The sequence below is a fragment of the Mytilus californianus genome, unplaced genomic scaffold (assembly GCF_021869535.1).
Source record: "Mytilus californianus isolate M0D057914Y unplaced genomic scaffold, xbMytCali1.0.p SCAF_1, whole genome shotgun sequence".
NCBI classification, from domain to species: Eukaryota; Metazoa; Mollusca; class Bivalvia; order Mytilida; family Mytilidae; genus Mytilus; species Mytilus californianus.
The window spans coordinates 67,616,379-67,629,989 of NW_026262581.1; the positions used below are offsets into that span (position 1 = coordinate 67,616,379).

At 30.7% G+C, this 13,611-nt stretch overlaps 1 protein-coding gene across 1 annotated transcript; it reads right to left on the minus strand.

The window, feature by feature from the left end:
• Positions 1-958: 958 nt before the first annotated feature.
• On the minus strand, positions 959-11,220 carry LOC127707168 (ADP-ribosylation factor-like protein 8A). Its single transcript, XM_052211789.1, has 6 exons — positions 11,018-11,220; positions 9,217-9,297; positions 7,021-7,094; positions 6,134-6,295; positions 4,364-4,434; positions 959-4,093 (listed from the first exon to the last, which is right to left on the minus strand). The coding sequence occupies exons 1-6, from the start codon at positions 11,138-11,140 to the stop codon at positions 4,047-4,049; spliced, it is 558 nt and encodes a 185-aa protein (XP_052067749.1). The 5' UTR covers positions 11,141-11,220; the 3' UTR covers positions 959-4,046.
• Between the last annotated feature and the right edge of the window lie 2,391 nt (positions 11,221-13,611).

The following is a 13,611-nucleotide window of genomic DNA, read 5'->3' on the forward strand; positions in this document are numbered from 1 at the left end:
TTAGTGCTCTCACGTGTACAATTCTTGCCAGATCTTTATGAAACTTATATCATAGGTTTAAATCAGCAATGTCATGGACGAGTTTGAAAATCAGTGCTGATCAATTATATTTAAAAGAGTTATGCCTATTGGAAACATTAATTATATGGAAAATTTGTTTTGTTAGTGCTCTCATTTGTACAATTCTTGCCAGATTTTTATGAACCTTATATCATAGGTTTATATCAGCAATATCTTGAATAAGTTCGAAAATCAGTGTAGACGAATTATTTTTAAAAGAGTTATGCCCTTAGGAAACTTTAATTATATGGAAAATTGCATCGTTAGCACTCTCATTTGTACAATTCTTGTTAGAATTTTATGAAACTTATATCATAGGTTTATATTAGCAATGTCTTGGACGAGTTCGAAAATTTACAACGCAGTTTTCCATATAATCAATGTTTCCAAGTAACATAACTCTTTTAAAAATAATTGCTTGGCACTGTTTTTCCAATTCGACCAAGACATTGCTAATATAAACCTATGATATAAGTTTCATAAAAATCTGGCAAGAATTGTACAAATGAGAGCGGTAACGATGCAATTTTCCACATAATTAATGTTTCCAAGGAGCATAACTCTTTTAAAAATAATTGATCGTCACTGATTTTCAAACTCAACCAAGACATTGCTGATGTAAACATATGATATGTTTCATAAAAATCAGGCAAGAACTGTACATGTGAGAGCATTAACAAGACCGTACGGACAGACAGAAGGACACCTAGTATTTCTATGTCCCTCTCAAAGCATTGCGTGGGGGACAAAAAGCAAGGTTAATATTCATATTAAATTAAAATGTTCTCATCCTAAATATGCATTTAATTTTCTGCTGGACATTAAGCAGCCATTCATCATCATCATCAAGTATACCCAACATAAATAACACAGTTATGGCAGTTTAATGAAAAAAGGATTAAGTTCATTCATTACACTTTATTTCAATTGTTGTACTAAAATAATGTGGTGGGAAGAATGAAGCAGCAATGATTATCTCCCCTGATATTGAAACAACATTTATAATTGATAGAAATCTACATCAAGACTACCTTTGATCATATGTTTACCCAAATATGGAGAAGTTTCAAAATGTTGATCCATTCTGACATCACATGACACACAACATGACATAATCAATCACACATACAAAACACAATTCAGGCTGTAAATTTGAGTATTAACATAAAATAATCTTATTTAAATTAAATAGTATATAATATATCTCTTAATTAACAGGAAGCAGGTGTTACCTGTGAAAAAAAACAAAGTATGTTTGATAAGAGGTAATCTGTCCTTTGTGGGCATTTGTTATTTTTTGGTAATGGATGTACACATTTGTTTCCTATAAAAGGAAACAAGGCACAAGGCATGTTTTATAAGAGGTAATCTGTCCTTTCTTGTCATTTATAACTTTTTTGGTAGTTGAATGTACAATTTTTAAAAATGGCAGAAAATGTGTGGCTTACATATGTTTTTCTTCCACTTTTCTAGAAATCAATGTGTTCAATCAGATGAGCACACTGCATAGAATAAGGTAATGTAAGGGGAAATAAATAATGATTTTTAAAGAAAAGTCTTGAGACTAAAGTTCAAGGACTGGTGCTTTTACATTCAAAGTAATAAGTACTCTGTCCTGTTTACTGATAATATCTTAACTTATCCAAATTTTATGTATATAAAGTATTTTAAGTACTTATTTAATATAGATAAGTAGGTGTAATATGGTCCTTTTTTAGCGCATAAAATAAAGTCGTACAAAACAGCTTGAATTCTGCATTGAAATGATTAATAGATGTGTAAAAAGCCTTAACTTTTGAGGTCTTTCTTATATTAAGAATATTTCTTAAAGATTTAACAGCCAAAAAGACAATCTTGATTTTTCTTTTTCATTAACAATTAAATTTTTATTTTCATTATATCACATAATAAATAAATCAAATAAATAAACAGATTATTTTTGAAGAATTTTTTTTTAACAGTGTGAAGTGGTCTGAACAGGTAGGTTTATACCAAATACCTACATAATTCAGCCTCATCAGATGGTTTGATGGTGGAATGCATAACACCATATTCAGGCTGAAGCCACATAAGTATTTAGTAACATACTGTTAACAGTGATTTTTAAATATTTGTATGTAAAAACATGTTTTACACTAAAAATAAATGTTATTTTAAGACACATCATACTTAATGCCCTTGATGGTTTATGAAGATTTTATGCCACATAAAAGCTATGTCACATGCATAATAACTAGGGGTCTTAACATTTAACATTCACATGGAGACTTAATGCCAATTCAAATCAAATATCAGATTATTTGACATACATATGACGTAATACGAGTATACCATAACAAATAGCTTATTTGCTCAAAACTGATGTCATTATTCAACACAAATTTATGTACTTCTTTCCTTCCTACTTGGCAAGGGAGACAAATCTGATGACATCCTTGTTTAAATATAAATACCATCAAGTGCCCCTACTTCACTAAGAGTAATTATAAAGTGTATCTGACCTCTTGCATCAGGTAGGCCATAATAAAAAATCCTAGATTCTCATCCAGATTTTTTTCAGAAAGAGCGGGCAGGCATATTCTTTATTTTATTTTTGCCACAATTTGTGATATTCTACTAAAATGAAAGAAAATAACCAGAAAGCATAATTTAAACAAAATGGCTCTAATAATAATGGGTGTAATAGGGATAAGAAACAAGTTTTTTTTAATTATGGCCTTACAAAATAAATTGTCAAAAAAAATACAGAATAAAAATTAATTCTTATAATTCTGATTCATAAGAATATGAGAACCAGTTAATTTACATGGCCTTAGAGGGTTATGATACTACTGACATGACAAAGGACAATGATTTACCAAACTTACCTACAAACATAAAATGTCAAAACAGCACATTAAAATAAATATTACATATGTGTATACACTACATCTAAGGGTATTTAAGTAATAAATAGCTGTCTATAATTATGCACCAAATAAATCATTAAAATAATCAAAATATAGAAATATATAAAACTATCCAAGAAAAGTTTTGGCCTGTAACTCTTTCTAACCATTACAAATCATGCAATCTCTTGTTGTACAATTAATATGAGTCATCCAAAATTATATTTTCACAAGAGTACAAACATACCTCTTCAGCACTCAAAATGTGTATACATTTTAAATTGATCAAATAATGTATTGAACACTAGTGAAAATGTTCAAGATTTGCTATGAAAAAGTTTGTTTTTAAATTCATTTATTATAGCAAAAAGTTCTTTCAAAAAGCTGTTAAGATAAGCATTTATGTTATTTACAAATTTTACCAGTGCAAATTTGAATTCCCTAAACAGAAAGATCATTGAGTTTAACAAGAACCTTACCTAAAGCATATGTACAAATCATGTTTTTTAATTGATCTAATGCTGCTTTGCAAATGTGCATATATTGTCAAAAAATTCTAAACATAATGGTTATTCATGTTTATGGTTTAAATTAATTTCAGCACATTTTTTTCCATAACCATATAATTATATACATTTAGTTAAATAGTTATTTAAAATAGAGTCAGTAAATATGATTATACTATGACGTACAAGATTTATTCTTCTTTAACCGTGACCTGACTTTGTAATATGTGTAATTCCTTTTGGAATGTTTTATCACTGATATGGTTTTCTGCTGTGATATTTAACATTTCATGTCATTCTTTATTTCCTTAAACTGTAGTCAACAAACAAACCTTTTTTTTCTTTCATTCAATAAACAAAATAAAATGTTTTCAAAGTTTCAAAAATATTTTAACAAAATTTAATACAATACAACATATATGTGTTTGCATTGTCAACTATTTTGTATGATAAATATACAATAAAAATCTTTCTTTGCAACCTCCACTTTATCATAAAAGTTAGTGCTATTTCATATATATATCACATTTGTTCCTCATTTGAAACATTCATCCACTCTTCACAGTCCCTACTAAATTAGACCTATACATGTCTACCTTCCCGACTTAGAGTGCTGTATCAACCACTGTAATGTAATATCTGAAAAGAAATGAAAAGTGTAGAATAAGTTTTCATTCCTAACATGCCTAAGGCATCAATGATATGCATCAAGAAATATAAAGTCATCCTGGTTACAATTCTTTTGTTGACTTATATAGACTTTGCTGCTTGACATAATCCACCCATCGATCAATTAGTCAATCATCATATAAAAAAAACCAAAGGTAAAATGCATTTGAATCTAAAACTTATTTATTTGCCTTTCACAGGATTGTTCATGTATTAAATACTGTATCTTTGTCAACTTACCAATATTTTCTTTTTCTTTACATGATATTGAATAACAACATATTTCTCTGTCTTGAATCGCTGAGAGGTTCCTGAAATGGTATTAATTTTATTATGAAAAATGTAAATTAAAAAGTGCACTTTTTCATACATTTAGCACTAAATATATTATATTACCATGCTCTAAATGATTTATGTGCATTTTGCATCAAGAGTAGTTGAAGACGGTGATTCCAAATACATTTGTTGCACATATCAGAAGTAAAGGTTGGATTTGGACACTCTTTTTACCCCATGAATTCAAAATTAAAAAAAGTTTCATAACATCCTTCAGATGTTCACAAAGCATTTGTTTTGTCAGATATCAATAATTATACTTTTTTAATTATGTCATTTGCATCAGGGTTTCAAACTTCTTGCATTTAATGCAAAATTGAAAAATAGCTTTATTTTGAGAACTGGTCATTAATATTTAAATATGTACAAAGAATACCCAAAAAGATATTTTGCTACAATATAAAATTAAGGAGATGTGGTAAGATTGCCAATGAGACAACTGTTCTTGTGTTCTACAAAGATATTAATGTGGATAAAATTAATATTTTTTGGGATAAGGCTTGGGCTTTGTTTTTTCAAAGTGATATTATGAAAGGACAAAGCCTCTTTGATAAGCAGTAAAAACCTTAAAACTAAGTAATTCCTATAAGAAATACTATTCATAATAACAAACTAAATACTGTCAGATCATCAATAAATATATTTCAAATATAGTTCATTTTGCTGGTATTTGTGGTCACATGGTAGGCTTGGGCTCATAACTTATTTTGCCATAACTACATTGTGTAATGGTCATTTGATGTCATATAAGTCAATGTCACCATGTTCATGATGTCAAAGTGACATCACAATGACATTTCTGTACTGAAGTGTCCAGATCATATTATCCTTATAATCGAGAACACTGGAATTTCACTGCTAATTCTTTATACTGACAACAACCTATCTCTAGCAATGCTGAAAATTTCACCCAGTTAATAAGTTTGAAGAAATGAATTCAAACTGCAATTTGAAAAAGTGTTTTTTCAAAGTGATATTATGAAAGGACAAAGCCTCTTTGATAAGCAGTAAAAACCTTAAAACTAAGTAATTCCTATAAGAAATACTATTCATAATAACAAACTAAATACTGTCAGATCATCAATAAATATATTTCAAATATAGTTCATTTTGCTGGTATTTGTGGTCACATGGTAGAATTTGAGAACCACAGAAAATGAAAAATACATTTTAAATGACCTTTTGTACAATGTTTTTTATTTGCTTCACAGGAAACAATTTTCCTGTTGTAAAAATAATTTTTACATAAAAAAAAATCATATCTATTTCATGATTCATTATATTTATTGCAGACATAATACTTTTTTTACCACAATTTTTGGTATATACGTATACCAGAAGGTTCAGATGAAAAAACATCGAAACATTTAAATTAAGAATCTTGAAAATACATGTACTGCAAAATTATTATTGTTTATGGGTACCAATTTTTAAGGATTTTGTTGCTCCCTCCAATGCTAAAATTTAGAACTTATATATATTGATTCCAAAGATTTTACTTTAAAACCAATCATGCAATAATTTTCAAATCCCCCAAACCAAATATGTTTTCACAAAGAATGAAAATTGATACCCATGAAGAAAACTACTTTCATAATAACATGTTAATCTTGAACATCATACTGGTACCGCTGAAAACAAAAAGTAAAACAGAGTACTATGATTCATACTCACATTCTTTCTATGAGCTGTCTTTCATCTAATGCCCCAGCTAAATCTCTCTTATTGCCTAGAACTAAGACAGGAATGCCTTGAAGCTGTGGTTTGTCTAATAAATGGTGTAATTCATTCCGTGATGGTTCTATCTTATCTGGGTCAGCAGCATCTACCATATATCTACAAAGACATTATTTATTACAATTATAACAAAAATGTACACATTATAATGCTAAGCATACCATCACACAAAGTTCAAAGTATTAAAAAACAATACATGCAAGTAAGCATTTAGATCACAAAAGCACACTTTACAACTAATCACTGTCAAGCTGATGTCCAATTGTAAAGTCATTCTGTTCATAAGTACTTTAGAAAAGTGTGACAGAAATATTACACTAGTTGGATGAACGGATGGACATGGTGAATACAATATAGCCCCCCCCCCCCCCCTTTCCACAAGTAGGAGTATAAAATAAAAAAGAAGGGATATGGTTTACTTATTCAGGTCACAGATCCCTTGCCAAACCAAAAGCAGAGAAACAGCACTGAGGTCTTTATAGTTTTGGCTGATGACGAAATGGTTCCTAAACTGCCATTTAGCCCAAGAAGTAAAAAAAAACTCTTTACACTTAGTTTTAAGCACACAAAACATTGAGGTAGTTATTTGGGTTGCATGAATGGAGTTGCATTCATTTAATTGACAAATGGATGTGGATGGACTTGAAAATTGTGATGTTATTGCCTACATTGTTGTTGTTTTTTGTAGTACTTTTGAGTATCAAATCCTATCCACAATTTAAAAAAATAATAGGCAGTAGGATCAAATTAGGAGAAATTTGTGTCTGAATCTAAATGGCCTTCAACATTGTTAATATATACATCTCCAATTTCTAAATACTTACACTATTGCATTAACCCCTCGACAGTATCTCTCCCACATTGTTCTGAACCTTGGCTGACCTCCAATATCCCATAACTGAAAATGGAAATCAGATCAATTTCTCATAGCTATGTAACACCACAAAATCTTATAAATGGACTAAAAATAGTGAAAAGTTGCAGCATTCATAATATTTACATATTTTGCACTGAAGACAAGAAACCTCTTAATGTTGAAACATGAGATCATTAATTATACTGTTAACTGAGAAAGTACCTGCAAATTTGGGGATGGAATTTTGTTTGTTGTGAAAAAGTTATGTTTAAATGTATTAATAGGTTCATATTTTTGGGGTTTGAAAGTAGACAGCAGAGTTCTTGAAATGTATGTTGTCTCATTATATATAATTAAGTCCTATTTAGACTGACACTGTTAGAAAATCTTATCAATCCAAAATACATATCAATAATTTTGTTTGAAAAATTCACTCATTTGTGTCTCAGACAAACATGTTACACCACTGAGCAAGGTTAGGGGGAAGGTTGAGCACACACAAACATATTTAACATTCTTTATGTGCCTGTCCCAAGTCAGGTGCCTGTAGTTCAATGGTTGTTGTTGGTTTATGTCTGTCATATTTCTTTTTTCGTAAATTGTTTTGTTATAAATTAGGCCGTTAGTTTTCTCAATTGAATTGTTTCATATTTTATTCATGTCAGGACCTTTTATAGCTGACCATATGGTATGGGTTTTTCTTATTGTTGAAGGCCATACAGTTGCCTATAATTGCTCACATCCACTTCATTTGAACTTTGGTGGATAGTTGTCTCATTGGCAATCATACCACATCTCCTTATTTTTATACGGTATAAAAAAAATTCTATATTTTAATTCTTTAAAGTTTGATTAAATATTGTTAATTATAATTTATACTTTTTATGCTTTTTCTTTTGTAAATTTTTGTATATTATAAATGGTTTCCTTTTTTTTAAATTCCAAGTTTTAAATTTTCCTACCCCTAACTTATGTAAAATTAAAATTGAGAATGGAAATGGGGAATGTGTCAAAGAGACAACAATCCGACCAAAGAGCAGAAAACAGCCCAAGGCCACCAATGGGTCTTCAACACAGCGAGAAAATCCCACATCCTGAGGCGGGCTTCAGCTGGCCCCTAAACAAAAATGTGTTCTAGTTCAGTGAAAACAGATGTCACACTAAACTCCGAAACATATAAAAGAACTAAAATTAAACAATGCCAAGGACCATAATTCTGCACAAAATTATCAGACCGAAACAAAATTTCCAACTTGATCTGTATAACTTGTCATGATAAAACTATATACCAATTATCAATCAATATCTTCAAGCATGATGAAAAAAAGTGTGGAAAACACTTTAACATTAGATATGATTAATAGTTATCTAAAATTAGATATGATGTAATACAGTGTCTATCTATTTTCAAATTATAATCAAATATAATTAATAGTTCCAAATATTTTTTATTTTATTTGTCACAAACTAATGTAGATTTGTAACTTATCTATAAAATGTCAACAATTTTTATCTACACAATGTAATGTAATATATACATTAATAAAAATAGATTATTATCTAATTAAAGGATTTCACTTAATAATTTTTTTTATATACATCATGTACATATAGCATTCAGAAAATTAGTTTATACAAAATAACAAACAAACCTGTCAAAAAATTCTTCAAATAATTTACCAAAGAATGTCTTTTAAAAAATGAGTTATCTCCCTTTGTACAGAAATATGGTTTAACATAGTACTCTTACATAAGATATGGTCCAGAGTTATGGTCCATAACTTTGGACTTAATCATCAGACCGGAACAAAATGCGAACTAGATCTATAACTTGTCATGGCAAAACTATATACCAAATATCAAATCAATATCTTCAAGAACTAAGAAAAAAAGTGTGGAAAACTGATTTGCTGGACTGACGGATGGACAGACAGACGGACAGAGTGCAAACCTAAAGTCCCCGTCGACTTCGTCGGTAGGGGACTAAAAAACATACAAGACTAACAAAAGCCAGGGGCTCCTGACTTGGGACAGGCGCAAAAATGCGGCTGGGTTAAACATGTTTTGTGAGATCTCAACTCTCCCCTATACCTCTAGTCAATGTAGAATAAACAAACACACAGCAATACGCACAGTAAAACTCACTGCTATTAATAAAACTTACCTTTATTGTAACATTCCCCTTGGTAATTTTTCTCATGTTGAACCCGACTGTTGGAATCATGTCTTCACTAAACTGACCTGACTGTAAATACAAAACAGATACATCTGCATTAATGCAAGTTTTCAAATATTTGTTCAATTGTCCAATTGTACTATTGGTATTAAAGACAATTAAAAATCTCACAAAATTGTGTGTAGATGCAGTTTCTTAGATGTAGATTTTAAGAATCAAAAGAAATGTAAACTTAGGTTATGTCAATAAGATAACTGTGGCAACCATGGCAACAGGGTGACAAAAAAATGCATCTAGTGGTCAACATAGATATCAACAATAGACAATAACCCATTGGCTATACATTTACATTATAGCTAGATACAAACATGTCAGGGCTGCCAAGTCTCACACATTTAGCTTGAGAGTCACGCATTTTCATGCTTATTTGGCGGCATTTTCCTTTGATCTATTGTTTTTTCTCTTTGATCTTTACAATTTTGGCCAAATCTCATGCATTTGCATTATTAAAAGTTGGCAGAACTGACATGAACATGTAAGTTATGAACAAATTAAATAGAGAAAATCAAAGATCTGCCATACATTGTTATCACCAAATTCCCAATATACAAATATATATATGAAGAATGCTGTCATGACTGTTCCCATTGTGTGCTAATGTAGTTTGTAAGTTACATGTAGATGTACATTTTTGTACATGTAAAAGTGAATTCATTCACTGAATATATACATTGTATGCTGTACATGATAAACTTTTTTAATCATCTTCATCATAAAAACTCATGACACATTGTGTTGTATTGATTGATTGAATGACTTTTGCTTGCTTATTATACAGTGGCAAAATTTTCATGCATATTCAGGATATCATATCAAGAATTAATACAATAGGAAGGTAGAGTGTTTTTTAAGATTTGATAAAAGAGTGGAGCTCAACAGCAGCAACAAAATGTACAAACTATCCTCTCATTGGTCATGTTGGTCAAGTTGTGAGCTTGGACTTGGCCTTTGACTTCTGGACAGGAATTATAGCAATTTTACACCTAATTTTTATGAACAAAATCTTCATTTCTTGGCCATTGGTAGAGCTTGAACCAAAAAATAATTGCAAGTAAAGAGGTCAAATTCACAACATCACTAAGATAAAAGCATAACATTTTGAAAGTTATTTTTCTGACGACTTCATAAATAAATTATATAAAAAAAAAAATAATGGTCAACTTGACTATTATCCCTTATCCCCTTTTGGATTCTACATTTGTAAGTCTGGAGCCAAATCATAAAATCCCAATGGGCGGCCAAATCCAATTAATCGCTCCATATACCCTTGGACTAAAGTATCAATGTACCAGTCCCAGCATATACCAAACCCAAAAGGGCATTAAAATGATATCAACACTGAAACTAGTCCAAATAATTATGACGTCTTGAAAAGCTATTATATTTTTTTTCTTTGACGCCTTACATCGATGTAAGGCGTCAAAGAAAAAAAATATAATAGCCTTTCAAGACGTCATAATTATTTGGACTACACTGAAACATACATTTGTACATGCCCCAATAACCTTTGGGAACTCATCATGTACCTTTGTCTCATATGACATGTGTTCCCACACCCATAAAAAATTACACATCACTAATCTCAACTTAAAATTGTTGCGTTTAGAATCAAACACTTATATCAAGCATTGCCACTATTTTCACAGATATGATGTACATATCGATACACATGACTAATTGTCATTTAAACAAAAATGCTGATTTGATTCAACCGTCAACTGTCACTCACCGCTATAACATTTACAAACGTTGTTTTTCCGGAATATTGGAGACCAACTAAAGTCAATTCCATCTCTTCCTTCCAGAAGAGACTTTTAAACCAGTCTAATATCCTCTGAAAGAAGGCAAGCATTGTGTATATGAAATTATTTGGACAAAATAAGAATCTTCCTGGACATACAAAGATCACATGACATAATACATTTAATACATTCGGAAGTCATAGATGTTATCGTTCAAAATGAAGTCAAAGTCCAAAACAATCAATATGTAAATTTTAAAGATTTTTTTAAAACAAACGAATTTACGTCATTACTTACGGAGCATGATCGAGTTCTCCGAAAAGCTAAGGTAGCAAAACACAGTTAGGAAAAAAACTAAAAATTGACACTCATTTTTTTTAACCACCATCTTTCCTTTGCTTTCTAACAAATATGTATGTGCATATGTAACATGAAACCATGAGTTAGGGGACGACCTTCTGGGAGGGGGGGGATAAATAACCTGACTTACAATGTATTGAAAATAACTTGGCAGGTCTTTTAAGCCATCTCATAAATGCTATTCTGAAGTATGAGATGGCACCAGATTCTTCCAAAATTCGTCTTTTTTCATATTTTTTCGGGAAAAACTTCCCAAATCTTTTAATAATATAAATATTAATATTAATGTTAATGTATTTGAAATGTTTGAAAATGGGTTTCATTTCACTTAAGGTATATTGTCTCGTGAACATTTACCTCACTTTTATTAAAGGGCCGTAACTACATTGAGGCAAATGCCTCATGTTGGAAATTTCAAAACAAAAGCTTGTCTTCATATCAAATTGTTTTCATGGCAAGTGTCTTGCAAGAAGCAAGTTCTGTTCACCCACTGACGTAGCCCCTGTTTTTTGAGATCCATGTTTCTCATTTATTTTTATTTTTCAGTGTTGATTGTCTATAATGTTTGTCGTTTTGTGTTTTATCTGTTCCCGGGTTTGTCTTTTGTTCATTGATTGCCCTTCTTTATGACTATTCTCTAAGTGTTGCATTCTATTTGTAATTTAGTAATTATGTTTTAAACTTGAGTTTTATTATATTTAACAGGGACTTTCTATACTATTTCTAGTATAGAAAGTCCCTGTATTTAAGGACTTTTTGTCTATTACAAACTACTTTAAATTGTATCCCAGTTAGGAACTACATCAAGTTGTAATTGAAATGTGTTATAAAAACTGACTTGACATAGTTATATCAATGATAATCAGCCCCTCTTAACTTAATTTGAAAAAAAACATAATTGACAGACATAAAAGGTTTTTCTGCAAACTGAAACATTTTTTGCTTTGTCCTATACATATTGGTCTTTTGATGCTGTCCCTAAAAACTAAAAGTCTTACACTGAATCTATATATTTTGCTTTGAGACCAGAATATTGTCAAAAAATTAAAACAGAACTTGCGTTTTAGATTAAGAAAGGGTCTGGGAAACACGCATAATGCATGATTTTGCGCCATTTTTTCTATAGCTTCTTGGGGCCTTCAGCGAACCCCAGACTCTTCGCTGATTTTTTTGACAACTTTTAAAAGAGGCTAGTTACAGCCCAGCTTTAATACCTTGTACGTATGAAAAATATGCAGTTTGCAATTCAGAAGATTAACTTTCAGAGGATGATGATTAATTCTGATTGACTTAATTGACTATGTTATTTATTTAAGAATTTAAAAATTGTATGTTTTCAAATATTATAAATATACTAGTAATTGTGAAAATAGATAATCAGTCCCTTGTTTTAATGAAAATGAAAAATCATGCTTCAACAGTGCATAAAATAAATAATCTGTCCTTTTGGTACACAAAAATAAATAACCCATCTAAAACAAATCCTCCTGTCCCCCCCCCCCCCCCCCCCCACCCCCCCCCCCCCCCCCCGAATATCAAATGGTCGTCCCCTTAATGTGGTGAAATATAAACTCTTTGTGGTGTAACCATGGCAACAATCTCTTTTATTTGATACAAAATATTGAATAAAAGGGGGTGAAAATGTCACATAAGTCCCCCAAATTTGGTCCAAAGAAGAATTTCAATCCTACGTTAAGAGAGATACCTTTTCTGAAACCATTGATTATGTATCTATCAAGAGGTACAACAGAAATCATTTCACATCATGTTTCCATAAAATTGAATAGAAAAGTTCGAGGGTAAAATATTTGTTGAAAAACACTACAATTATTTCTGGACCTACGGGCAGTTCTACGGATCGGGCGTAAATACGGACTGTCAAACAGAAAAATGGCCTATAAAACATGCAAAAAACAATCTTGATGTTCATATAAACCAACTTTGAAGGCTATATTATTCTTCAGCTATCTAAATATCAATTGTATTGCACAAAAACTTTCATATTTAAAAAATTCACCATGGCCAATATGTTAAATGTGTATTGCTACCTAAAGAACAAAAACCAAAGGCGTTTATAGCCTTCTATCCTGATACAGGACGTCTTCAGGAAACATTAATTTTTCCATCTATTCTCTATGGTAGAGTAGAAGTTACTACAGGCTGGGACATACTAGTATACATTAACATGCACACTGTGATATTTATTGTTGTAATTACCAAT

Bases quoted from the DNA above. Each gene is read 5' to 3' on its own strand.
- LOC127707168 (XM_052211789.1), bottom strand. From the start codon at position 11,140: ATGCTTGCCTTCTTTCAGAGGATATTAGACTGGTTTAAAAGTCTCTTC. The intron at 7,095-9,216 runs GTAAGTTTTATT...TTCCATTTTCAG, and splicing joins AGGGGAATGTTACAATAAAG to TTATGGGATATTGGAGGTCA. The intron at 6,296-7,020 runs GTAAGTATTTAG...ATGTCTTTGTAG, and splicing joins CGAGGGGTTAATGCAATAGT to ATATATGGTAGATGCTGCTG.